The 27,335-nt window shown below is 45.6% G+C and overlaps 2 protein-coding genes across 2 annotated transcripts in view; both read right to left on the bottom strand.

Moving 5' to 3' along the window:
* Gyc88E (Guanylyl cyclase at 88E) overlaps window positions 1–27,335 on the bottom strand; it is a 502,958-nt gene that overhangs the window by 441,384 nt on the left and 34,239 nt on the right. The gene's annotated exons all lie outside the window — the stretch shown is intronic.
* Window positions 25,135–26,613, bottom strand: LOC138350890 (uncharacterized). The gene is made up of 4 exons (XM_069302340.1): window positions 26,311–26,613; window positions 25,891–26,169; window positions 25,639–25,791; window positions 25,135–25,554 (listed from the first exon to the last, which is right to left on the bottom strand). The coding sequence occupies exons 1-4, from the start codon at window positions 26,611–26,613 to the stop codon at window positions 25,135–25,137; spliced, it is 1,155 nt and encodes a 384-aa protein (XP_069158441.1).

The following is a 27,335-nucleotide window of genomic DNA, read 5'->3' as shown; positions in this document are numbered from 1 at the left end:
CTGTTGAGCTTTGGCTCTTTGGTCCCGCCTCTCAACTGTCAATCAACTGATGTGCAGATTCCTGAGCCTACTGGGCTCTATCATATCTATATTGTAAACTGTGTATGGAGTCAGCCTCCACCACATCACAGCCTAATGCATTCCATCCGTTAACTACTCTGACACTGAAAAAGTTCCTTCTAACGTCTCTGTGGCTCATGTGGGTACTCAGTTTCCACCTGTCTCCCCTTGTTCGCGTCCCTCCAGTGTTGAATAGTTTATCCTTGTCTACCCGGACGATTCCCCTGAGGATTTTGAAGGTAGTGATCATGTCTCCCCTCACTCTTCTGTCTTCCATTGTCGTAAGGTGCATTTCCCGCAGCCTTTCCTCGTAACTCATGCCTCTTAGTTCTGGGACTAGTCTAGTGGCATACCTTTGGACTTTTTCCAGCTTAGTCTTGTGCTTGACAAGGTACGGGCTCCAAGCTGGGGCCGCATACTCCAGGATTGGTCATACAAATGTGGTGTACAAGATTCTGAATGATTCCTTACACAGGTTCCTGAACGCCGTTCTGATGTTTGCCAGCCTCGCATATGCCGCAGACGTTATTCTCTTTATGTGGGCTTCAGGAGACAGAATGAACAGCAACGCTGTGGAATGAACAGCAACGCTGTGGAATGAACAACAACGCTGTGGAATGAACAATAACGCTGTGGAATGAACAATAACGCTGCGGAATGAACAACAACACTGTGGAATGAACAACAACGCTGTGGAATGAACAATAACGCTGTGGAATGAACAATAACGCTGTGGAATGAACAATAACGCTGTGGAATGAACAACGCTGTGGAATGAACAATAACGCTGTGGAATGAACAATAACGCTGTGGAATGAACAATAACGCTGTGGAATGAACAATAACGCTGTGGAATGAAAAATAACGCTGTGGAATGAACAACAACGCTGTGGAATGAACAATAACGCTGTGGAATGAACAATAACGCTGTGGAATGAACAACAACGCTGTGGAATGAACAATAACGCTGTGGAATGAAAAATAACGCTGTGGAATGAACAACAACGCTGTGGAATGAACAATAACGCTGTGGAATGAACAATAACGCTGTGGAATGAACAATAGCGCTGTGGAATGAACAATAACGCTATAGAATGAACAACAACACTGTGGAATGAACAATAACGCTGTGGAATGAACAATAACGCTGTAGAATGAACAACAACACTGGAATGAACAACAACGCTGTGGAATGAACAACAACACTGTGGAATGAACAATAACGCGTTCCTATCGTTCACTATCACGTCCAGAAAGGGAAATTTGTTATCTACCCTTTTTGTTCAAAGTCAATTTAATTATAGGTTCTTGATCATTTAATTTGTCCTAAAACCCATTGATGGGATTGATGCGCCGGGAAAAATCACATCAACACATCTCTTCAAAAAAATTGAATGTTTAGGTCAACTAAGTTAATGTTGGATAAGAGACTTGTCTCATAAAATTTTATATATAGGCTACAGTATGGGAATGGTGGGAAGAGCCATGGCTGCTTCGAAAGTTTGTTTGTAACGAATATTGTTAAATGCGAGTAATTGTCTGTGAGTTGGTCACCAGTGTGATTCTGGACTCACAAGGTGAGTGACGGTGTTCAGTAGTGTCACTATGGCGGGGTGTTGACTCACAAGGTGAGTGACGGTGTTCAGTAGTGTCACTATAGCGGGGTGTTCACTCACAAGGTGAGTGACGCTGTTCAGTACTGTCACTATAGCGGGGTGTTGACTCACAAGGTGAGTGACGGTGTTCAGTAGTGTCACTATAGCGGGGTGTTGACTCACAAGGTAAGTGACGCTGTTCAGTAGAGTCACTATGGCGGGGTGTTCACTCACAAGGTGAGTGACGCTGTTCAGTACTGTCACTATAGCGGGGTGTTGAGTCACAAGGTGAGTGACGGTGCTCAGTACTGTCACTATGGCGGGGTGTTGACTCACAAGGTAAGTGACGCTGTTCAGTACTGTCACTATAGCGGGGTGTTGACTCACAAGGTGAGTGACGCTGTTCAGTACTGTCACTATAGCGGGGTGTTGACTCACAAGGTGAGTGACGGTGTTCAATAAACTCGACCTTCGGACAGCCATGCACAAGGGCGTGTTGTAAAGTTTGGCCGACGGCTGCCTCAGTCATCCTGGTGACCGGCCGTCAACGCTGCTGCCTCAGTCATCCTGGTGACCGGCTGTCAACGCTGCTGCCTCAGTCATCCTGGTGACCGGCTGTCAACGCGGCTGTCTCAGTCATCCTGGTGACCGGCCGTCAACGCTGCTGCCTCAGTCATCCTGGTGACCGGCCGTCAACGCTGCTGCCTCAGTCATCCTGGTGACCGGCCGTCAACGTTGCTGCCTCAGTCATCCTGGTGACCGGCCGTCAACGTTGCTGCCTCAGTCATCCTGGTGACCGGCCGTCAACGTTGCTGCCTCAGTCATCCTGGTGACCGGCCGTCAACGCGGCTGTCTCAGTCATCCTGGTGACCGGCCGTCAACGCTGCTGCCTCAGTCATCCTGGTGACCGGCCGCCAACGCTGCTGCCTCAGTCATCCTGGTGACCGGCCGCCAACGCTGCTGCCTCAGTCATCCTGGTGACCGGCCGCCAACGCTGCTGCCTCAGTCATCCTGGTGACCGGCCGCCAACGCTGCTGCCTCAGTCATCCTGGTGACTGGCCGTCAACGCTTGTAATGGTTGGCAAGCCGATTCTTCTCCACTTAATTAGCCTTTAATAACGTTAATTACTTCGGATAATTACTCTAATATCTTTTGATAATTACCTGTCGTGGACTGCAGAGGAAAGCCAACGACGATAGCCGGAGTGGTCTTAGCGCCTGCTATCGTGGTACGTAAACTTGACTGATAACTTATCTTCAATTGAACCTCCGTTATTCATTAGTTATAGCAAGGATTAATTAGTTATTCCCCGGAGAATGATTAATAATCACAAAAGATGCTCAAAGGCTTCAGTAAACCTAACCATGATTAATGAGAGCACAAAACACTCCTTCCTCTCAGTTCAAACCCCAAATTCACACTACTAATTCTACTCCCAGACTTGTGCTCCTTGAAGCCCCCGTCCCTAGCCCCTGATCCCGTCCCTAGCCCCTGATACCGTCCATAGCCCCTGATACCGTCCCTAGCCCTTGATCCCGTCCCTAGCGCCTGATACCGTCCCTAGCCCCTGATACCGTCCCAAGCGCCTGATCCCGTCCCTAGCCCCTGATCCCGTCCCTAGCCCCTGATTCCGTCCCTAGCCACTGATCCCGTCCCTAGCCCCTGATCCCGTCCCTAGCTCCTGATACCGTCCCTAGCTCCTGAACCCGTCCCTAGCTCCTGATACCGTCCCTAGCTCCTGATCCCGTCCCTAGCTCCTGATCCCGTCCCTAGCCCCTGATACCGTCCCTAGCCCCTGATCCCGTCCCTAGCCCCTGATCCCGTCCCTAGCCCCTGATTCCGTCCCTAGCCACTGATCCCGTCCCTAGCCCCTGATCCCGTCCCTAGCTCCTGATACCGTCCCTAGCTCCTGATCCCGTCCCTAGCTCCTGATACCGTCCCTAGCTCCTGATCCCGTCCCTAGCTCCTGATCCCGTCCCTAGCCCCGGATACCGTCCCTAGCCCCTGATCCCGTCCCTAGCCCCTGATCCCGGCCCTAGCCCCTGATCCCGTCCCTAGCCCCTGATACCGTCCCTAGCCCCTGATACCGTCCCTAGCCCCTGATCCCGTCTCTAGTCCCTGATCCCGTCCCCAGTCACTGATCCCGTCCCTAGCCCCTGATACCGTCCCTAGCCCCTGATACCGTCCCTAGCCCCTGATCCCGTCTCTAGCCCCTGATCCCGTCCCCAGTCACTGATCCCGTCTCTAGCCCCTGACCCCGTTACTAGACAATTGTAGTACTTCGCTGATAGCAGGAGACTCGATATCAGCGAGGCACTACACATCAAGAGTGAGTGCCCCCAAAGATACAACAACCAGAGTTCTCAATGCTTATATTCGTCGAGCGCTTACCCACTGCTCCGCATGGAGAAATGTGAGTAGAGAGTTTGAAAGAATAACTCAGGTATTGGTGAACAACGGATATAACAACACGGAAATAAACACCGCTATAAGAAGACACCTGGACAGATGGTACAAGCGTGAACCTAGAACAGAAACCACAATACCTCCAATAAAATTATATTACAAATCAACCATGCACTGTGAACATAAAAAAGAAGAAAGAATAATGAAGGAAATAATTTGTAAAGGAGTAAAAAGCATTACTCCTAACCAAAACATAGACCTGATCATATTCTATAAAACTAAGAAGACTACCGAACTCCTTTTTAAAAACAGCCCGAAGCCGACGGAGAACCCTCTACAGCAGTCAAGCGTTGCATACATGTACACTTGCCCCCACGAAGGATGTAACCTTCAATCTAAGTACATAGGTATGACGTCGACCAAGCTGACGAGGCGTTTGACCTGTCATCTTCAATCCGGTGCCCCCAGGAATCACATGAGACAAGCCCATGACATCACCCTAACAAGAGAAATATTGAACAAAAATACCGGTGTAATAGACAAAACCCAAGATGCAAGAAGGTTACAAATTCTTGAAGCAATTCACATAAGAATAGAACAACCTACCATGAACACCCAAATAACGGAACTATTTACTCTACCCACCAAGAGAGTAAGGACCAGACCAGAACATAACGATGCCAACACAGAAGACACTGCTCAACATAACAGGCCAATTACACCTGATTAATCTTTGTATGTGCTTCGTCCCCCATTTATCCCCTATTTATCCCCTTGCCTTTCCTTTATTCTAATTGTTTTATCACCTAACCCCGTACTGGTATAAATTTAACGAGATCTGTAATTTCTTTTCACTTGAGAATGAACCATAGAGGTTCGAAACGTTGTGCAAATTGTATAAATAAGTGTAATACATTCTATAGTAATTCACTTTTTCTTCACCTTAAAATAACAAACATGAGTTTTGGAGAACTCCTCTTTCAGCTAAGCCCTGATGCTAGGAAAATAGTTAGAGGGATAGAAGCCCTAAATCAGAACATAGTAAATACAGAATATGCGGTCATATTCAATGAGACATGTTTAAAAGAAAACCTGCTGCCAGTATACACCAATATATATATATATATATATATATATATATATATATATATATATATATATATATATATATATATATATATATATATATATATATATATAAGCCTATACTTGCATAAACCACAAGTGAAGATTAACAATCTTTGGACAACACCCACCAGTGGGACTCGAACCCAGAAAGCACAACTACCTTCCAGTAGCTGCCATAACTAGTATGCTTTAACCCACTACACCATCAGACCCTACAAAAGAAGTAGAGACTTCGAGATATATATACATCTCAAATATCTCCACTTCCCGAGGGCACCAGATGAGTGTGAGGTTAGTCTGCATTTTTCGTCAAGCCACTGTCAATGTGAGAGAACTCGTGTCCAGCTTATAAGCTGGACACGAGTTCTCTCACATTGACAGTGGCTTGACGAAAAATGCAGACTAACCTCACACTCATCTGGTGCCCTCGGGAAGTGGAGATATTTGAGATGTATATATATCTCGAAGTCTCTACTTCTTTTGTAGGGTCTGATGGTGTAGTGGGTTAAAGCATACTAGTTATGGCAGCTACTGGAAGGTAGTTGTGCTTTCTGGGTTCGAGTCCCACTGGTGGGTGTTGTCCAAAGATTATATATATATATATATATATATATATATATATATATATATATATATATATATATATATATATATATATATATATATATATATATATATATATATATATATATATATATATATATATATATATATATAAACCCTTTTGGTTCAGTTAAACCACACATTAAAGTCAATTCATCCCTCCTATTCATAACTGGGGATCCACATACTGAGATTTACAAGTGCAATTGACTGATCCTTCCTGCGGTCAAATTAGCGTAATTACAGAAGTTTTCAGGTTGGTGGCGGCAGCTTCTGAAGTCTCCTTTAAGAAGCTTGGGGTAGAGCCCAGGGTTTAGTAAGTGTTACAAGCTTTTGCAGTAGTGTTATCTGGTGCCCGCGGCCCTCTGGTGACCAAACACCATGGGCACAAGGCAACACTGGTGGTTAACATTACAACAGGAGCTGGGTTAACAGGACAACAGGAGCATGGTTAACATTACAACAGGAGGACGGTTAACATTACAAGAGGAGCAGGGTTAACAGGACAACAGGAGCAGGGTTAACATTACAACAGGAGGACGGTTAACATTACAACAGGAGGACGGTTAACATTACAACAGGAGCAGGGTTAACATTACAACAGGAGTAGGGTTAACATTACAACAGGAGCAGGGTTAACATTACAACAGGAGTAGGGTTAACATTATAACAGGAAAAGGGTTAACAGGACAACAGGAGCACGGTTAACAGGACAACAGGAGCACGGTTAACAGGACAACAGGAGCACGGTTAACATAACAACAGGAGCACGGTTAACATTACAACAGGAGCAGGGTTAACAGGACAACAGGAACACGGTTAACAGGACAACAGGAGCAGGGTTAACATTACAACAGGAGCACGGTTAACATAACAACAGGAGCAGGGTTAGCAGGACAACAGGAGCACGGTTAACATAACAACAGGAGCAGGGTTAACAGGACAACAGGAACACGGTTAACAGGACAACAGGAGCAGGGTTAACATTACAACAGGAGCACGGTTAACATAACAACAGGAGCATGGTTAACATTACAACAGGAGCAGGGTTAACAGGACAACAGGAGCAGGGTTAACAGGACAACAGGAGCACGGTTAACATAACAACAGGAGCACGGTTAACATTACAACAGGAGCACGGTTAACAGGACAACAGGAGCATGGTTAACATAACAACAGGAGCAGGGTTAGCAGGACAACAGGAGCACGGTTAACATAACAACAGGAGCAGGGTTAACAGGATAACAGGAACACGGTTAACAGGACAACAGGAGCAGGGTTAACATTACAACAGGAGCACGGTTAACATTACAACAGGAGCACGGTTAACATAACAACAGGAGCAGGGTTAACAGGACAACAGGAACACGGTTAACAGGACAACAGGAGCAGGGTTAACATTACAACAGGAGTAGGGTTAACATTATATCAGGAGCAGGGTTTACATTTCAACAGGAGCATGGTTAACATTACAACAGGAGCTGGGTTAACATTACAACAGGAGCATGGTTAACATTACAACAGGAGCAGGGTTAACATTACAACAGGAGCACGGTTAACATTACAACAGGAGCAGGGTTAACAGGACAACAGGAGCAGGGTTAACATTACAACAGGAGCATGGTTTACATTTCAACAGGAGCAGGGTTAACATTACAACAGGAGCATGGTTTACATTACAACAGGAGCAGGGTTAACATTACAACAGGAGCAGGGTTAACATTACAACAGGAGCAGGGTTTACATTTCAACAGGAGCAGGGTTAACATTACAACAGGAGCATGGTTAACATTACAACAGGAGCAGGGTTAACATTACAACAGGAGCAGGGTTAACATTACAACAGGAGCAGGGTTAACATTACAACAGGAGCAGGGTTAACATTACAACAGGAGCAGGGTTAACATTACAACAGGAGCCGGGTTAACATTACAACAGGAGCATGGTTTACATTTCAACAGGAGCAGGGTTAACATTACAACAGGAGCATGGTTAACATTACAACAGGAGCAGGGTTAACATTACAACAGGAGCAGGGTTAACATTACAACAGGAGCAGGGTTAACATTACAACAGGAGCAGGGTTAACATTACAACAGGAGCAGGGTTAACATTACAACAGGAGCATGGTTAACATTACAACAGGAGCAGGGTTAACATTACAACAGGAGCAGGGTTAACATTACAACAGGAGCATGGTTAACATTACAACACGAGCTGGGTTAACATTACAACAGGAGGACGGTTAACAGTACAACAGGAGCAGGGTTAACAGTACAACAGGAGCAGGGTTAACAGTACAACAGGAGCAGGGTTAACAGTACAACAGGAGCAGGGTTAACAGTACAACAGGAGCAGGGTTAACAGTACAACAGGAGCAGGGTTAACAGTACAACAGGAGCACGGTTAACAGTACAACAGGAGCAGGGTTAACAGTACAACAGGAGCACGGTTAACAGTACAACAGGAGCAGGGTTAACAGTACAACAGGAGCAGGGTTAACAGTACAACAGGAGCAGGGTTAACAGTACAACAGGAGCAGGGTTAACAGTACAACAGGAGCACGGTTAACAGTACAACAGGAGCAGGGTTAACAGTACAACAGGAGCACGGTTAACAGTACAACAGGAGCAGGGTTAACAGTACAACAGGAGCAGGGTTAACAGTACAACAGGAGCAGGGTTAACAGTACAACAGGAGCAGGGTTAACAGTACAACAGGAGGACGGTTAACAGTACAACAGGAGCAGGGTTAACAGTACAACAGGAGGACGGTTAACAGTACAACAGGAGCAGGGTTAACAGTACAACAGGAGCAGGGTTAACAGTACAACAGGAGCATGGTTTACATTTCAACAGGAGCATGGTTAACATCAAGAACTGGTAATTAACGGGCAGTCTTAGCCTTGATTAAGAGGTAAAGGCTGGGTACCGTTACTGTGTGAGAGACACTCACTCTGTTGGGGGTGACTGAGGGCGGGAGGGAGTGTGAGGGAGGGAGGGAGGGGGGGAGTGTGAGGGAGGGAGGGAGTGTGAGGGAGGGAGGGAGGGAGGGAGTGTGAGGGAGGGAGGGAGGGAGTGTGAGGGAGGGAGTGTGAGGGAGGGAGGGAGGGAGGAAATGTGAGAGAGTATGAGGGAGGGAGGGAGGGAGGGAGGTAGGGAGGGAGGGAGTGTGAGGGAGGGAGGGAGGGAGTGTGAGGGAGGGAGCCCAAGGAACGTCAGCTGAAGGTAGACCTCACCATCATGTCGTCAAGTGACATGAGATGCACAGTCACCGCACGCTCACTGTGAACGCACTATCGTTCACAGTACTCTGAGAGAGAACTCTATCAACATCAGAGGCCCGAGACTGTTCAACACGCTTCCACTACACATAAGGGGCATAACTGGCCGACCCCTCACAGTGTTCAAGAGAGAACTCTATAAGCACCTTCAGAGGATACCTGATCAACCAGGCTGTGATTCATACGTGAGGCTGCGAGGAGCCGCGTCCAACAGCCTGGTTGACCAGACTACCAGCCAGGAGACCTGATCGGAGACCGGGCCACGGGGCCATTGATCCCCGGAAGCTACGCAAGGTACAGGGGCCAGATTCACGAAGGAGTTACGCAAGTACTTTCGAACGTGTACATCTTTCCTCAATCTTTGACGGCTTTGGTTACATTTATTAAACAGTTTACAAGCATGAAAACTTGCCAATCAACTGTTGTTATTGTTATAAACAGCCTCCTGGTGCTTCGGAGCTCATTAACTGTTTAATAATTGTAAACAAAGCCGCCTAAGATTGAGAAAAGATGTACAGGCTCGTAAGTGTTTGCGTAACTGCTTCATGAATCTGGCCCCAGCGACTACAGGCTTATCACAACTGTCCATCACTGTACCTCTTGATACAGAGACCATATAAGCCTTCAGGTGTGTATCAGGTGTCCTTCAAGGACGACCCCGCATGGCTGACACACATCTGACTAGATCACGTCGGGAGGTGTGTGACGTCCCGTGGTGACGCCTGTAACATTTATGTGATGTTTGTGCATGTTGCATTGTGTTGCGAGGAACAGATCTGGCCTTCCGTGTTGCTTGTGAACTGACTGCAGTGAAGGGAGCCGGTCGGCCGAGCGGACAGCATGCTGGTCTTGTGATCCTGTGGTCCTGGGTTCGATCCCAGGCGTCGGCGAGAAACAATGGGCAGAGTTTCTTTCACCCTATGCCCCTGTTACCTAGCAGTAAAATAGGTACCTGGGTGTTAGTCAGCTGTCACGGGCTGCTTCCTAGGGGTGGAGGCCTGGTCGAGGACCGGGCCGCGGGGACACTAAAAGCCCCGAAATCACCTCAAGATAACCTAAAGATGAGAAGCATTAACTGCAAGAATTGTCAGCAGAGTGTTGGGATGCGTCATTCACTCGGGTGTCGTAGCCCGAGTGAATGACGCCGAGACGGCTGCTCTCACCGTCATTCACTCGGGAAGCACTCGACATTGTGCTGTGTCACTCTCATTAACGTAAACATTCCCAATTTTGTGGGTAATTGGCGGTTAATTTGATTAATAAACCTGTTAGCGTTAACGACCCTGTCTCTCTTTCTCAGTAGTATTGACTGACCTCAGTAGCCCAATGCTGCCACTCGTGTTATTACTCACTGGAGGTCAGTACCTTAACTACTCTCCCGCGGGGACTGCGACGGTGGGGCGCTGCTCACCTCCGCTCCCAGGCGCTCGCTTCTGCTGGCTTATAGAAGCCAACGTTCAGCCACATGCAATTATGACAACTGTCACAAGCTGGAGGGTCGGGAAGACGAAGATTGTCACTAACTGCTGCAAACACCGACCCGATTAAGAGCCTCCCGACTAACAGCTACCAGACCAAGAGCCTCCCGACCAAGAGCCTCCCGACCAAGAGCCTCCCGACCAAGAGCCTCCCGACCAAGAGCCTCCCGACCAGGAGCCTCCCGACTAACAGCTACCAGACCAAGAGCCTCCCGACCAAGAGCCTCCCGACCAAGAGCCTCCCGACCAGGAGCCTCCCGACTAACAGCTACCAGACCAAGAGCCTCCCGACCAAGAGCCTCCCGACCAAGAGCCTCCCGACCAAGAGCCTCCCGACCAAGAGCCTCCCGACCAGGAGCCTCCCGACTAACAGCTACCAGACCAAGAGCCTCCCGACCAAGAGCCTCCCGACCAAGAGCCTCCCGACCAAGAGCCTCCCGACCAAGAGCCTCCCGACCAGGAGCCTCCCGACCAGGAGCCTCCCGACTAACAAGTCAAGAAGCAGGAGAACAATTCTTAGAGCCCACAAGTGATCCTCAACGCCGCTCCAATAGAGGGGAGAAGCTCCCGCTAGTGGCAATTCAGTCCTGATTGGTGTTGGGGCGATTTAAGAAAAGTGGAATTGAGTCTTTGATCTCAAGGGAAAGCTTAATGGAAGCTACAAGCGAGACTTCCTCCTGGCAGAGGATTAGCTATAGACATTCTCAAACTGCTTTGGCTTCCCAGAATATTTCTTCAAGAAACTAGTGACAGTATTTAGAGAAAGAGAAATTTCTCCGCCTCACATGATTACTGAAATGTTAGTTTAAAGTTACAGACTTCATAAAGAAGAGGAATATGGGATAGAAACATAAGCAGCAACTCAATAAAATTAATCCCTTTCCTGTTCTAATTTTAACCACCATTTAATTCGTTCTTCGAGGCAATGAATCTTAGTTCAGTGGGAACAAGGCAGGCGTGTGTCTGGCGAGGGAGGGAGGTGGAGAGAGAGAGAGAGAAGGGAGAGGGGTTGAGGAAGGGACGGAGGGAGCTCAACACGTGTGAGAACTGACGTTTGAGCCCCCAGGGACAACAACAACACAAAGGAGCCCCTCACACATGTGAATTTATCTCTTCTGCCTAAGGGAGGGAGCGAGAGGGTGTTAACGGCAGCTGCTTCTGTGCTCGAGCTGAGAGCCATGTTAACCTGCTCCACACACCAATTTGGTGTTATATATTACATATATATATATATATATATATATATATATATATATATATATATATATATATATATATATATATATATATATATATATATATATATATTGGTGTATACTGGCAGCAGGTTTTCTTTCAAACATGTTTCATTGAATATGACCGCATATTCTGTATTTATTATTTTCTGGTTTAGGGCTTCTATCCCTCTAACTATTTTCTTAGCATCAGGGCTTAATTGAAATAGGAGTTCTCCAAAACTCATTTTCGTACTTTTAAGGTGAAGAAAAGAAGTGATTTACTATAGAGTGTATTACACTTATTTGTATAATTTGCACGACGTTTCGAACCTCCATGGTTCATTCTCAAGTGAACAGATCTTACAATACTAGTTGATTTTATACCCGCATTAGGTCAGGTGATAATACAATGAAGGTGAAAACATGGGGGGATACATAAGGGATAAACATAGGGGCTGCAGAAGGCTTATTGGCCCATACGAGGCATCTCCTATCTAAACACAAAGATTAATCCAGTGTAATTGGCCTGTTATGTTGGACATTGTCTTCTGTGTTGGCATCGATATGTTCTTGTCTTGTCCTTACTCTCATGGTGGGTAGAGTAAATAGTTCCGTGATTTGGGTGTTCAAGAATAGAGCGACCTGCACCAGGGACTTGAGACCCCCCTGTGACCTGCACCAGGGACTTGAGACCCCCCCCTGTGACCTGCACCAGGGACTCGAGACCCCCCCTGTGACCTGCACCAGGGACTTGAGACCCCCCTGTGACCTGCACCAGGGACTTGAGACCCCCCTGTGACCTGCACCAGGGACTTGAGACCCCCCTGTGACCTGCACCTGGGACTTGAGACCCCCCCTGTGACCTGCACCAGGGACTTGAGACCCCCCTGTGACCTGCACCAGGGACTTGAGACCCCCCTGTGACCTGCACCAGGGACTTGAGACCCCCCCTGTGACCTGCACCAGGGACTTGAGACCCCCCCTGTGACCTGCACCAGGGACTTGAGACCCCCCCTGTGACCTGCACCAGGGACTTGAGACCCCCCTGTGACCTGCACCAGGGACTTGAGACCCCCCTGTGACCTGCACCAGGGACTTGAGACCCCCCTGTGACCTGCACCAGGGACTTGAGACCCCCCCTGTGACCTGCACCAGGGACTTGAGACCCCCCTGTGACCTGCACCAGGGACTTGAGACCCCCCTGTGACCTGCACCAGGGACTTGAGACCCCCCTGTGACCTGCACCAGGGACTTGAGACCCCCCTGTGACCTGCACCAGGGACTTGAGACCCCCCTGTGACCTGCACCAGGGACTTGAGACCCCCCTGTGACCTGCACCAGGGACTTGAGACCCCCCCCTGTGACCTGCACCAGGGACTTGAGACCCCCCCTGTGACCTGCACCAGGGACTTGAGACCCCCCCTGTGACCTGCACCAGGGACTTGAGACCCCCCCTGTGACCTGCACCAGGGACTTGAGACCCCCCTGTGACCTGCACCAGGGACTTGAGACCCCCCCTGTGACCTGCACCAGGGACTTGAGACCCCCCTGTGACCTGCACCAGGGACTTGAGACCCCCCTGTGACCTGCACCAGGGACTTGAGACCCCCCTGTGACCTGCACCAGGGACTTGAGACCCCCCTGTGACCTGCACCAGGGACTTGAGACCCCCCTGTGACCTGCACCAGGGACTTGAGACCCCCCCTGTGACCTGCACCAGGGACTTGAGACCCCCCCTGTGACCTGCACCAGGGACTTGAGACCCCCCTGTGACCTGCACCAGGGACTTGAGACCCCCCTGTGACCTGCACCAGGGACTTGAGACCCCCCCTGTGACCTGCACCAGGGACTTGAGACCCCCCCTGTGACCTGCACCAGGGACTTGAGACCCCCCTGTGACCTGCACCAGGGACTTGAGACCCCCCTGTGATCTGCACCAGGGACTTGAGACCCCCCCTGTGACCTGCACCAGGGACTTGAGACCCCCCTGTGACCTGCACCAGGGACTTGAGACCCCCCTGTGACCTGCACCAACAAAAATGTAAAATTATATATTTTTACAGTAATTCTAAATCAAAATCATACATGAACAAATTAAATTTAAAAATCAAAAGTCTAAGCAATACTTTCAGTTCAGCCCCACACACACACACACACACACATATATATATATATATATATATATATATATATATATATATATATATATATATATGTCGTACCTAGTAGCCAGAACGCACTTATCAGCCTACTATACAAGGCCCGATTTGCCTAGTAAGCCAAGTTTTCATGAATTAATTGTTTTTCGTCTACCTAACCTACCTAACCTAACCTAACCTAACTTTTTAGGCTACCTAACCTAACCTTACCTATAAAGATAGGTTAGGTTAGGTTAGGTAGGGTTGGTTAGGTTCGGTCATATATCTACGTTAATTTTAACTCCAATAAAAAAAATTGACCTCATACATAATGAAATGGGCAGCTTTATCATTTCATAAGAAAAAAATTAGAGAAAATATATTAATTCAGGAAAACTTGGCTAATAAGGCAAATCGGGCCTTGCATAGTAGGCTGAAAAGTGCGTTCTGGCTACTAGGTACGACATATATATATATATATATATATATATATATATATATATATATATATATATATATATATATATATATATATATATATATATGTCGTACCTAATAGCCAGAACGCACTTCTCAGCCTACTATTCAAGGCCCGATTTGCCTAATAAGCCAAGTTTTCACGAATTAATGTTTTTTCGTCTACATAACCTACCTAACCTAACCTAACCTAGCTTTTTTTGGCTACCTAACCTAACCTTACATATAAATATAGGTTAGGTTAGGTTAGGTAGGGTTGGTTAGGTTCGGTCATATATCTACGTTAATTTTAACTCCAATAAAAAAAAATTGACCTCATACATAGAGAAAAGGGTAGCTTTATCATTTCATAAGAAAAAAATTATAGTAAATATATTAATTCAGGAAAACTTGGCTTATTAGGCAAATCGGGCCTTGAATAGTAGGCTGAGAAGTGAGTTCTGGCTACTAGGTACGACATATATATATATATATATATATATATATACATACATATATATATACATATATATATATATATATATATATATATATATATATATATATATATATATATATATATATATATATATGTATATATATATATATATATATATATATATATATATATATATATATATATATATATATATATGTCGTACCTAGTAGCCAGAACTCACTTCTCAGCCTACTATTTAAGGCCCGATTTGCCTAATAAGCCAAGTTTTCCTGAATTAATATATTTACTATAATTTTTTTCTTATGAAATGATAAAGCAACCCTTTTCTCTATGTATGAGGTCAATTTTTTTTTATTGGAGTTAAAATTAACGTAGATATATGACCGAACCTAACCAACCCTACCTAACCTAACCTAACCTATATTTATAGGTAAGGTTAGGTTAGGTAGCCAAAAAAAGCTAGGTTAGGTTAGGTTAGGTAGGTTAGGTAGACGAAAAAACATTAATTCATGAAAACTTGGCTTATTAGGCAAATCGGGCCTTGAATAGTAGGCTGAGAAGTGCGTTCTGGCTATTAGGTACGACATATATATATATATATATGTCGTACCTAGTAGCCAGAACGCACTTCTCAGCCTACTATGCAAGGCCCGATTTGCCTAATAAGCCAAGTTTTCATGAATTAATTGTTTTTCGACTACCTAACCTACCTAACCTAGCCTAACCTAACTTTTTCGGCTACCTAACCTAACCTATAAAGATAGGTTAGGTTAGGTTAGGTAGGGTTGGTTAGGTTCGGTCATATATCTACGTTAATTTTAACTCCAATAAAAAAAAATTGACCTCATACATAATGAAATGGGTAGCTTTATCATTTCAACAGAAAAAAATTTGAGAAAATATATTAATTCTGGAAAACTTGGCTTATTAGGCAAATCGGGCCTTGCATAGTAGGCCGAGAAGTGCGTTCTGGCTACTAGGTACGACATATATATATATATATATATATATATATATATATATATATATATATATATATATATATATATGTATATATATATATATATATATATATTCAGCAGGAATACACGAATACACGACATTGCTCGCCTCACAGCAGTAGCAGCACCACATGCAGGGGATTTCCTGTTAGCAACCCCAATGTCGGCAACTGGCACGCGTCTCACACCACACGCCCTCCGAATTGCTGTGGCCCTCCGCCTTGCTGCCCCAATCCACACCAGATATAGGTGTATTTGCGGCGAGGTGGTGGCTGACAGGTACGGTCACCATGGCCTACTCTGCCAAAGCACAGGGGGATGGCACTCGAGGCACAGTGAAGTTAACGACATCATCAAGAGGAGCCTCACCACAGCTGGATGCCCAGCTGAAAGAGAGCCCCGTTACCTAACGCCCCGTAACTCTGATGCTCTTATTGGTCGCCCGGATGGTATCACAGTGAACCCCTGGAAGAATGGCAAGCAGTTGGTATGGGACTACACGTGCGTATCAACCCTGGCTAACACCTACATTAACCTCAGTGTTGCACAACCAGGTGGCGCTGCCACCCACAGGGCAGCAGCCAAATCCCGTAAGTATAGAGAACTGGATCACCACTACAATTTTGTCCCCATTGCTTCTGAGACGCTCGGCGCCTGGGGTAAAAGTGCTACCAGTTTTTTGAAGGAATTGGGTTCTAGGCTCATTGAAACAACAAGGGACCCGAGAGCTGCAAGCTTTCTTTTCCAGCGCCTCAGTGTGGCGATACAGAGGGGAAATGCACACTGCATCCAGGGTTCCTGCCCGCCATCTGAGGAGCTGGAGGAACTCGACAACCTATGACAACCATCTTTGTAACCCATATGTAACTCCTTTTTTGTAACAAAGTTCAAATAAAGTAAATATATATGTGTACATACAAAAGAATGGGGGTGGTAGGAGAAGATAATATTAGTGTTCAGTGAGAAACCACAAGGTCTCCTCTGAATACTTTTTATTTTCTTCTCCGAGGCTATGGGTCCCCACATTGGCACCAGAGGTGGTACCCTCACAAACTTTAAAAAAAAAAAAAAAAAATATATATATATATATATATATATATATATATATATATATATATATATATATATATATATATATATATATATATATATATATATATATATATATATATATATATGTCGTACCTAATAGCCAGAACGCACTTCCATGCCTACTATTCAAGGCCCGATTTGCCTAATAAGCCAAGTTTTCATGAAATAATATATTTTCTCTAATTTTTTTCTTATGAAATGATAAAGCTACCCATTTCATTATGTATGAGGTCAATTTTTTTTTATTGGAGTTAAAAATAACGTAGATATATGACCGAACCTAACCAACCCTACCTAACCTAACCTAACCTATCTTTATAGGTTAGGTTAGGTTAGGTAGCCGAAAAAGTTAGGTTAGGTTAGGTAGGTTAGGTAGTCGAAAAACAATTAATTCATGAAAACTTGGCTTATTAGGCAAATCGGGCCTTGAATAGTAGGCATAGAAGTGCGTTCTGGCTATTAGGTACGACATATATATATATATATATATATATATATATATATATATATATATATATATATATATATATATATATATATATATATATATATATATATATATATCTGCATCCCTGAGAGATTCAGCAGGAATACACGATCCTGCTTTCACTGAATGTTCAAATCAGTGGGATGTTCTTGCAGCCCCAGCCACCATTATAGAGCCAACAAAAAAACAAACAGTCCAGCTGGCACCACACTCTAGTGGAAAAAGTAGCTGATGCCATGCTCAGCGCCGCAACATCAGACAAGGAGAAAGCCCGCCTCAGAGCAGTGCGTGCCCCCCATGCAGGAGACTTCCTCCTGGCAGTACCCATGTCAACAATGGGCACGCGCCTAGATCCAGAATCCCTTCGTGTAGCAGTGGCCCTCCGCCTTGGTGCCCCAATTCACACTGAATACAAGTGTATTTGCAACAGGGTGGAAGCAGACCAATACGGACTGCATGGGTTGCATTGCCGAAGCACAAAGGGCTGGCATGCAAGACACAAAAAGGTCAATGACATCATCAAAAGGAGCCTCGTCTCAGCTCGATGCCCAGCAGAGAGAGAACCTCGCATCCTTGGAACCCACCACCCGAATGACCCCGCACTTCGCCCTGATGGTATCACTATATACCCTTGGAAAGCGGGCAAACAGTTGGTGTGGGACTACACATGTGTATCCACCCTGGCTGACACCTATGTTCACTTCGGAGCTGATTAAGCAGGTGGGGCGGCCAACCACAGGGAAACAGCAAAATCACTCAAGTACAGGCGACTGGAAGAATCAATACCTCTTTGTTCCCATAGCGTCTGAGACGCATGGCCCCTGGGGCAAGAGTGCCTTGGGATTTCTCAAGGAATTGGGCTCCAAGCTCATTGACGTCACCAGAGACCCAAAGGCTTCCAGTTTTTTTTTGTTTCAGCACCTCAGTGTGGCGATCCAGAGAGGGAATGCCTGCTGCATCCTCGGTTCCTGTCCGGAAGCGGAGGAGCTTCAAGAGATCCATAACCTTTAGGCATTTTTTGTATCAACCAATATCAGTCATGTAACCTTTAAATACACAATAAAGCAAACAAAAAGAAAAAAGAAAAGGGGTGGTAGGAGAAAAGCACACAGAAACTGTATTGGAGGGGACCTAAACATTCCCTCTAATGCGTTATGTGTGGTTTCCTCCGAGGCTATGGGTCCCCCTTCTTCCAGCCAGAGGTGGTACTCCCTCCCTTTTATATATATATATATATATATATATATATATATATATATATATATATATATATATATATATATATATATATATATATATATATATATGTCATTGCAGAATGACGATGATTGAACTTGGGAGAGGTGTGAACAGGCTGGGTGGTCGGTCCCTTTTCACTTCTGTTCCAGGGACCTTGAGTGAGCTTCCCGCCGGTGTGTATTCTTATGGAACAGGACGGAAGAGGATGTGCATGAACTGAAGGACAAGTTAGTTTAGGTCTAGGAAAGACCTGGGTTAATACTGGTTTGGATGCTGGGTTGTAGATTTATGGAACAGGTATGCCGGGGTAACAAATGCGGGATCGCTTTCATTGTTTTAAGCGTAGGTTAGACATGTATATGATAGTTCGAAATCTAGTTATCGTGGTGAATGTCATAGAAAACGTAGACTATTTAACCATGAAGATGCGAGGACGAGAAAAAAATAGATTACTTAGATTTTTCCAAAAACGTTTTCTGTATCTTGTAAACTATTTTATTTCAATAGGCCTTTTGTTAATAAAAAAAAATAATGCATGTGCAGATCTATAACTATGACGTGTTAAAGGTGTTATTAGTTAAAATCTGACTTTTGTATATAATTATACTTATACTTATATTTGGGTGCTAAAATTGGTTACTATATTCATTTTCAGACAATCGTATTTATTTAGGTGATGTGTGTTTTCCACTTTAAATATTATAATAATTCTTAAGCTACTCAATTTTGATTAAATGAATGTTATTAAGAATAACATTTCAACAAGAGTATTAAATTATTTATTTGTATTTTTTTATAAATAGGAAAGAACAGTTTTTTCTAATAGCCAGAACGCATATTTAAATTAAGTTATATCACTGAAAAAAATTATCAGATGCAAATCAAATTAACATATGATTGATGACATTAATTGGTAACTAATATGATAATGTTGGTCTAGTTTGACGTGAGCTGAGCCGAGCTAGAGAGGAAGAGCCACACTAATGGGACCGACGTCAGGCCTCTCAGTTATGGTCCAACACCACTGGCTCGTCCAGGACGATCCTTTAACTTAAACAAAATGTATCTGTCTGTCCATAAGTCGCCAGCTGTAGTACTGGTCGACGGTGATGAAGATGTATGCATATATACTATATACATATATACTATATTATTATATATAATATATATATATATCCTTTTCTTTGAGGCCGAGATTCCCGACGTTGCAACCCGTTCTTGCACTTGCTTTTAGTCAATATTGGCTTATTTAATAAGTGCATATGTGACATACTAATTGATTGTGAATATTTTAGTTTACCTTCAAAAGCTCCATAGAAACCACTGACCTCTCCTAACCTTCTTAGTATGTTAAGATAAGCATCTTATTGCTTCTTAATTACAATTATTACTTAACCTATACCGTTGATAGGTTAAGTAATAATTGTAATTACGAAGCAATAAGATGCATATATTAACTTACTAAGAAGGTTAGGTGAGGTCGGTGTTTTCTATGGAGCTTTTCAAGGCAAACTAAAATATTCACAATCAATTAGTATGTCACATATGCACTTATTAAATAAGCCAATACTGACTATAAGCAAGTGCGAGTACGGGTTGGACAAATACAACCAGACAAGGTACCCCTAGCTGTCTGTCTGTCTCTCTGTCTGTTGGTTTGTCTGTCCAAAATTAGAAACCTGCAACCACATGGGGGGGGATAACCTCGCCCAAATTGGCAGGGGGAATAGTCTGGAGTGCGGGACGGACGTAGGTTTAGTCGGGGTAGGCCTAATTTAAATTAAGAGATATCGCCTGTAACCCAGTAAATCCCCCACCCCGCCTCGGGGTGCGATTTTTCACGGTGTGAAATGAAATCGGGGATGCGATTTCCGTAGAGTTTACCGTGAACGTTCCTGAGTTATTGGAATAGGTTGAACTAATTGATGCACAGAGTAAAGGGTCTCGAATCTCCTTTGTATGGATACCTTCACACATAAATATAACCCATTATAATGAGACAGACATTGCAGCCAAATTAGTGTGTAACAAGTTTGAAGTTGAATTAGATCTAGGTATCCCCATCTCTGCTGTCAAAACTGTATTGGTCCAAACATTCAGATCTGATAGGAAAGAACTTACTGACTCCCAACGACCTGAAAGTACTAGTATAAAAAGCTATGATTTGTTCAGATCTGAAACCTACATCTATGGACAGCACAAAACGTCCACTAGACTGTGCGACACAGTGGTTGCAAGGATCAGGTTGGGTTACCGTTACCTGTGGCAGGTGGCTGCAGGTGACGGGTCTCCCAATCCTGAGCACTCCAGTTGCAAACTCTGTGAGCAGGAACTACGGCACGATCTCCCGCACTACATCACTGAATGCCCAGTTATTAGACCTTTCAGACCAGTTGGCACGAGGTACCTGGAGCTTTGCAATTACTTTATTCACTCTCGTATTCTTGAAGATATCCTCACAGTATACCCAAAATTTGCCAGTGCAGGCTATTAAACACATGGCTCTGTATGACTAACTATCCTGCGAGATGGGGACTTGTATTACTCTGCTACCTTATTCAATCTTGTGTTGTTGATATCCTCAAAATGGATCCGGAGTCTGCCAGTGCAGACCGCTTATCACATGCCTCTGTATGAATAACCATCCTGTGTGATGGGGATGTTTTAGCATCATCTAGTTAGCTTTTTTGACACACTGTACTCCACTTCATATAGTCTAGGGTAGCTGCACTAATGCACATGTACCTCATATCTTAATAAAAAAAAAAAAAAAAAGGTTGAACTGAATTCCTTCGGGTTGCAGTGAGGATAATAGTGCGTAGTGAAGATGACTGTGGTGATGAAGATAGTGTACACAGCGAAGATAGTGTGCGGTGAAGATGTAAGGAGAGGGGGGGAGAGAGAGGGTGGGGCGAGGGATAGGGGGGATGATGAGGGGGACAAGATGGATGGATGGATAGAGTGGTTAGATGGAAGGATATAGAGATCAATAGGATAGGTCGATAGATATATATATGATTGCATAGAAGGATATGTCGGTAGATAGATATATAGTCGGATGGAAAGATAAATGGATGGACAGAAAGATATATGGGCAGATCGATAGATGAATATATAGGTGGATAGATAAATAGATGGAGATATAGATGGATATATATAGATTGATATATATATGGATATATATATAGATGAATAGATAGATGTAAAGATATATATATATATATATATATATATATATATATATATATATATATATATATATATATATATATATATATATATATATGCAAACAAGCCTGAATGGTCCCCAGGACTATATACAACTGAAAACTCACACCCCAGAAGTGACTCGAACCCATACTCCCAGGAGCAACGCAACTGGTATGTACAGGGACGCCTTAATCCGCTTGACCATCACGACCGGACATAAGGAAGTGATAGCCGAAGCTATTTGAACCACTTCCCCGCCGGCACTCGGATGGTAATCTTGGGCATAGCATTTTATCAAATCACCTCATTCTTTGGGGCACACGTGAGGAACACAAATGCAAACAAGCCTGAATGGTCCCCAGGACTATATACAACTGAAAACTCACACCCCAGAAGTGACTCGAACCCATACTCCCAGGAGCAACGCAACTGGTATGTACAGGGACGCCTTAATCCGCTTGACCATCACGACCGGAGTTTTCACGGAGTCATCACGGAGTGAGTTTTCAGTTGTATATAGTCCTGGGGACCATTCAGGCTTGTTTGCATTTGTGTTCCTCACGTGTGCCCCAAAGAATGAGGTGATTTGATAAAATGCTATGCCCAAGATTACCATCCGAGTGCCGGCGGGGAAGTGGTTCAAATAGCTTCGGCTATCACTTCCTTATGTCCGGTCGTGATGGTCAAGCGGATTAAGGCGTCCCTGTACATACCAGTTGCGTTGCTCCTGGGAGTATGGGTTCGAATCACTTCTGGGGTGTGAGTTTTCAGTTATATATATATATATGTATATATATATATATATGTATATATATATATATATATATATATATATATATATATATATATATATATATATATATATATATATATATATATATATATATATATATATATATATAGCCCCGTCTAATTGTAAAGGGGACCCGCAACCTGCTCTAGCTGGTATGGAGAGGATCCAATCTCTCGTAGAACACAACAGAGAAGTATGCCATAGGTTCGTACCACTGTTCAGGGACTGCAGGTCCCTGAAACTCACTGTAAATTATAATCACTGAACTATCAGTAAAAAAAAATTATCGACAACCCGCATGTTATCTCTTAAATGTTATCATTAATATTAATAATTATGTCAACAATAACAAAGGTTATCTTCCTGACCTCCGTCATGGCGAGGAGGACGAGGGAAGGGAAATATCAGGGGAGAGGGGAAAGCGCCAAGCCATTACGACAATAAAGCACTTGGAAGGGATCAGGAGAAGGATTTGGGATGGGACGAACATATCCTCGCGTCAGAGCACCAGTGGCAGACTTTATCTAGGCATATATCTGAAGCTTAGGTCGGTGGAGGTCTGGGGAAGCTCTCCTTAATACTGTGCTTCACCAGCTGGCCAAAGGACCTCACAGCTGGCCACAAGGTTTAACAGCTGGCCACAAGGTTTAACAGCTGGCCACAAGGTTTAACAGCTAGCCACAAGGTTTAACAGCTGGCCACAAGGTTTAACAGCTGGCCACAAGGTTTAACAGCTGGCCACAAGGTTTAACAGCTGGCCACAGGGCTTTTCAGCTCTCCATACGGCTTTACAGCTGGACAGAGTTACCATCTGGTGTTGTGTTTCACAGCTGGCCACAGGGGATTCACAGGGGATTCACAGCTGGCCACAGGGGATTCAAAGCTGGCCACAGGGGATTCACAGCTGGCCACAGGGGATTCACAGCTGGCCACAGGGGATTCACAGCTGGCTCCAGGACTTCACAGCTGGCCCTAGGACCTACCAGCTGGCCCCAGGACCTACCAGTTGGCCCCAGGACTTACCAGTTGGCCCCAGGACTTACCAGCTGGCCCCAGGACTTACCAGTTGGCCCTAGGACTTACCAGCTGGCCCCAAGACTTACCAGTTGGCCCCAGGACTTACCAGCTGGCCCCAAGACTTACCAGCTGGCCCCAGGACTTACCAGTTGGCCCTAGGACTTACCAGCTGGCCCCAAGACTTACCAGTTGGCCCCAGGACTTACCAGCTGGCTCCAGGACTTACCAGCTGGCCACACAGTAAACAGGTGACTGCCCTGCGCATCACAATGGACAGCAAAACTAATAACTCCTGGTTTATATTCCAGTGTTGCCACGTTACTAAGAAAGCTCCATAACTTGACTATTTGGTTCTGAACTTGTCCCTGACCTAAGTTCGATTAAGCTAACATCTCCTAACGCATCATATCCTATCCTTCCTCAGCGCAGATTTACGTAATCTAACCTAACTTGAATGGTCGTACTCTGATTTGGCGCCTGCCTTGCCTTACCTTAACTAACCTAACTTACGCGGCGTTACCTGACCTTACTTGAACTTTGTAATTTACACTTTAATTAGTAAGTCAGATTCGCGTGATAAGGCTGATGTCACCTGCGGGCGGGCGTTGGAGGAGCTCCGCGGCGCGACGCCGGAAATATCGCGGCGTTTCTTTCCGCTCTTGTCGTAATAAGATCGCGGTGTACCGCGTTATCGTCGCGCGTTATCGTCAGTTATCGTCGCGAGCATCAATTCCACCCCCGACGTTGTTGATATCTAACGATGTATCTATATTATAAGAGAGAATATCTCTCTTTCTCAGTGTCTCTCGCTCTCTATCTTAGGGTTACCCAGAAGTAAATGAATAAAATATTGGATAATATCTATACTCTATCGCTGGCCATTAATTACTGGGGAGGAAGAGACCAAGCGTTTGGTTATACTGTTTTATTAAAGATGCCAAGGCAATGATTACGTCGTCTTGGGGTGGTTAGTAGAGCGGCGGCCTCGCTGCTTGGAGGGTTGGGGTTCGAGCACCAATGGTTCAAGAAGATGGGCACCGGTCCTTCACTACTTCCTTATATCACAGATTATTTGCCCTTATATCCCAGCACCTTGCCCTTATATCCCAGCACTTTGCCCATATATCCCAGCACCTTGCCCTTATATCCCAGCACCTTGCCTTTATATCCCAGCACGATGCCCTTATATCCCAGCACGATGCCCTTATATCCCAGCACGATGCCCTTATATCCCAGCACCTTGCCCTTATATCCCAGCACCTTGCCCTTATATCCCAGCACCTTGCCCTTATATCCCAGCACTTTGCACATATATCCCAGCACCTTGCCCTTATATCCCAGCACCTTGCCCATATATCCCAGCACCTTGCCCTTATATCCCAGCACCTTGCCCATATATCCCAGCACCTTGCCCTTATATCCCAGCACCTTGCCCATATATCTCAGCACCTTGCCCTTATACCCCAGCGCCTAGCCCTTATATCCCAGCGCCGTGCCCTTATATCCCAGCACCTTGCCCTTATATCCCAGCACGATGCCCTTATATCCCAGCACGATGCCCTTATATCCCAGCACGATGCCCTTATATCCCAGCACCTTGCCCTTATACCCCAGCACCTTGCCCTTATATTCCAGCACCTTGCCCTTATATCCCAGCGCCTTGCCCATATATCCCAGCACCTTGCCCTTATATCCCAGCACCTTGCCCATATATCCCAGCGCCTTGCCCTTATACCCCAGCGCATTGCCCTTATATCCCAGCACCTTGAACTTATACCCCAGCACCTTGCCCTTATATCCCAACACCTTGCCCATATATCCCAGCGCCTTGCCCTTATATCCCAGCACCTTGCCCATATATCCCAGCACCTTGCCCTTATATCCCAGCACCTTGCCCTTATATCCCAGCACCTTGCCCTTATATCCCAGCACCTTGCCCATATATCCCAGCGCCTTGCCCTTATATCCCAGCACCTTGCCCTTATATCCCAGCACCTTGCCCTTATATCCCAGCACCTTGCCCTTATACCCCAGCACCTTGCCCTTATATCCCAGCGCCTTGCCCTTATATCCCAGCACCTTGCACATATATCCCAGCGCCTTGCCCTTATATCCCAGCACCTTGCCCTTATATCCCAGCACCTTGCCCTTATATCCCAGCACCTTGCCCTTATATCCCAGCACCTTGCCCATATATCCCAGCGCCTTGCCCTTATATCCCAGCACCTTGCCCTTATATCCCAGCACCTTGCCCTTATATCCCAGCACCTTGCCCTTATACCCCAGCACCTTGCCCTTATATCCCAGCGCCTTGCCCTTATATCCCAGCACCTTGCACATATATCCCAGCGTCTTGCCCTTATATCCCAGCACCTTGCCCTTATACCCCAGCACCTTGCCCTTATATCCCAGCGCCTTGCCCTTATATCCCAGCGCCTTGCCCGTATATCCCAGCACCTTGCCCTTATATCCCAGCACCTTGCCCATATATCCCAGCGCCTTGCCCTTATATCCCAGCACCTTGCCCATATATCCCAGCACCTTGCCCTTATATCCCAGCACCTTGCCCTTATATCCCAGCACCTTGCCCTTATATCCCAGCACCTTGCCCATATATCCCAGCGCCTTGCCCTTATATCCCAGCACCTTGCCCTTATATCCCAGCACCTTGCCCTTATATCCCAGCACCTTGCCCTTATACCCCAGCACCTTGCCCTTATATCCCAGCGCCTTGCCCTTATATCCCAGCACCTTGCACATATATCCCAGCGCCTTGCCCTTATATCCCAGCACCTTGCCCTTATACCCCAGCACCTTGCCCTTATATCCCAGCGCCTTGCCCTTATATCCCAGCGCCTTGCCCGTATATCCCAGCACCTTGCCCTTATATCCCAGCACCTTGCCCATATATCCCAGCGCCTTGCCCTTATATCCCAGCACCTTGCCCATATATCCCAGCACCTTGCCCTTATATCCCAGCACCTTGCCCTTATATCCCAGCATCTTGCCCCTTGCCCATATATCCCAGCACCTTGCCCATATATCCCAGCACCTTGTCCATATATCCCAGCACCTTGTCCATATATCCCAGCACCTTCCCCTTATATCCCAGCACCTTGCCCATATATCCCAGCGCCTTGCCCTTATATCCCAGCACCTTACCCTTATACCCCAGCACCTTGCCCTTATATCCCAGCGCCTTGCCCTTATATCCCAGCACCTTGCCCATATATCCCACCACCTTGCCCTTATATCCCAGCACCTTGCCCATATATCCCAGCACCTTGCCCATATATCCCAGCACCTTGCCCTTATATCCCAGCACCTTGCCCATATATCCCAGCACCTTGCCCTTATATCCCAGCACCTTGCCCTTATATCCCAGCACCTTGCCCATATATCCCAGCACCTTGCCCATATATCCCAGCACCTTGCCCATATATCCCAGCACCTTGCCCTTATATCCCAGCACCTTGCCCATATATCCCAGCACCTTGCCCATATATCCCAGCACCTTGCCCTTATATCCCAGCACCTTGCCCTTATATCCCAGCACCTTGCCCATATATCCCAGCACCTTGCCCTTATATCCCAGCACCTTGCCCATATATCCCAGCACCTTGCCCATATATCCCAGCACCTTGCCCTTATATCCCAGCACCTTGCCCTTA

The sequence above is a fragment of the Procambarus clarkii genome, chromosome 47 (genome assembly GCF_040958095.1).
Source record: "Procambarus clarkii isolate CNS0578487 chromosome 47, FALCON_Pclarkii_2.0, whole genome shotgun sequence".
Lineage (NCBI taxonomy): Eukaryota > Metazoa > Arthropoda > Malacostraca > Decapoda > Cambaridae > Procambarus > Procambarus clarkii.
The sequence above is the reverse complement of the archived record's forward strand: the minus strand, read 5'-3'. Positions and strand labels throughout refer to the sequence as shown.

Bases quoted from the DNA above. Each gene is read 5' to 3' on its own strand.
- LOC138350890 (XM_069302340.1), bottom strand. From the start codon at position 26,613: ATGGGCAAGGTGCTGGGATATAAGGGCAAGGCGCTGGGATATATGGGC. The intron at 25,792-25,890 runs GTGCTGGGATAT...CTGGGATATAAG, and splicing joins TGCTGGGATATAAGGGCAAG to GGCAAGGTGCTGGGATATAA. The intron at 25,555-25,638 runs GTGCTGGGATAT...TATAAGGGCAAG, and splicing joins TGCTGGGATATAAGGGCAAG to GTGCTGGGATATAAGGGCAA.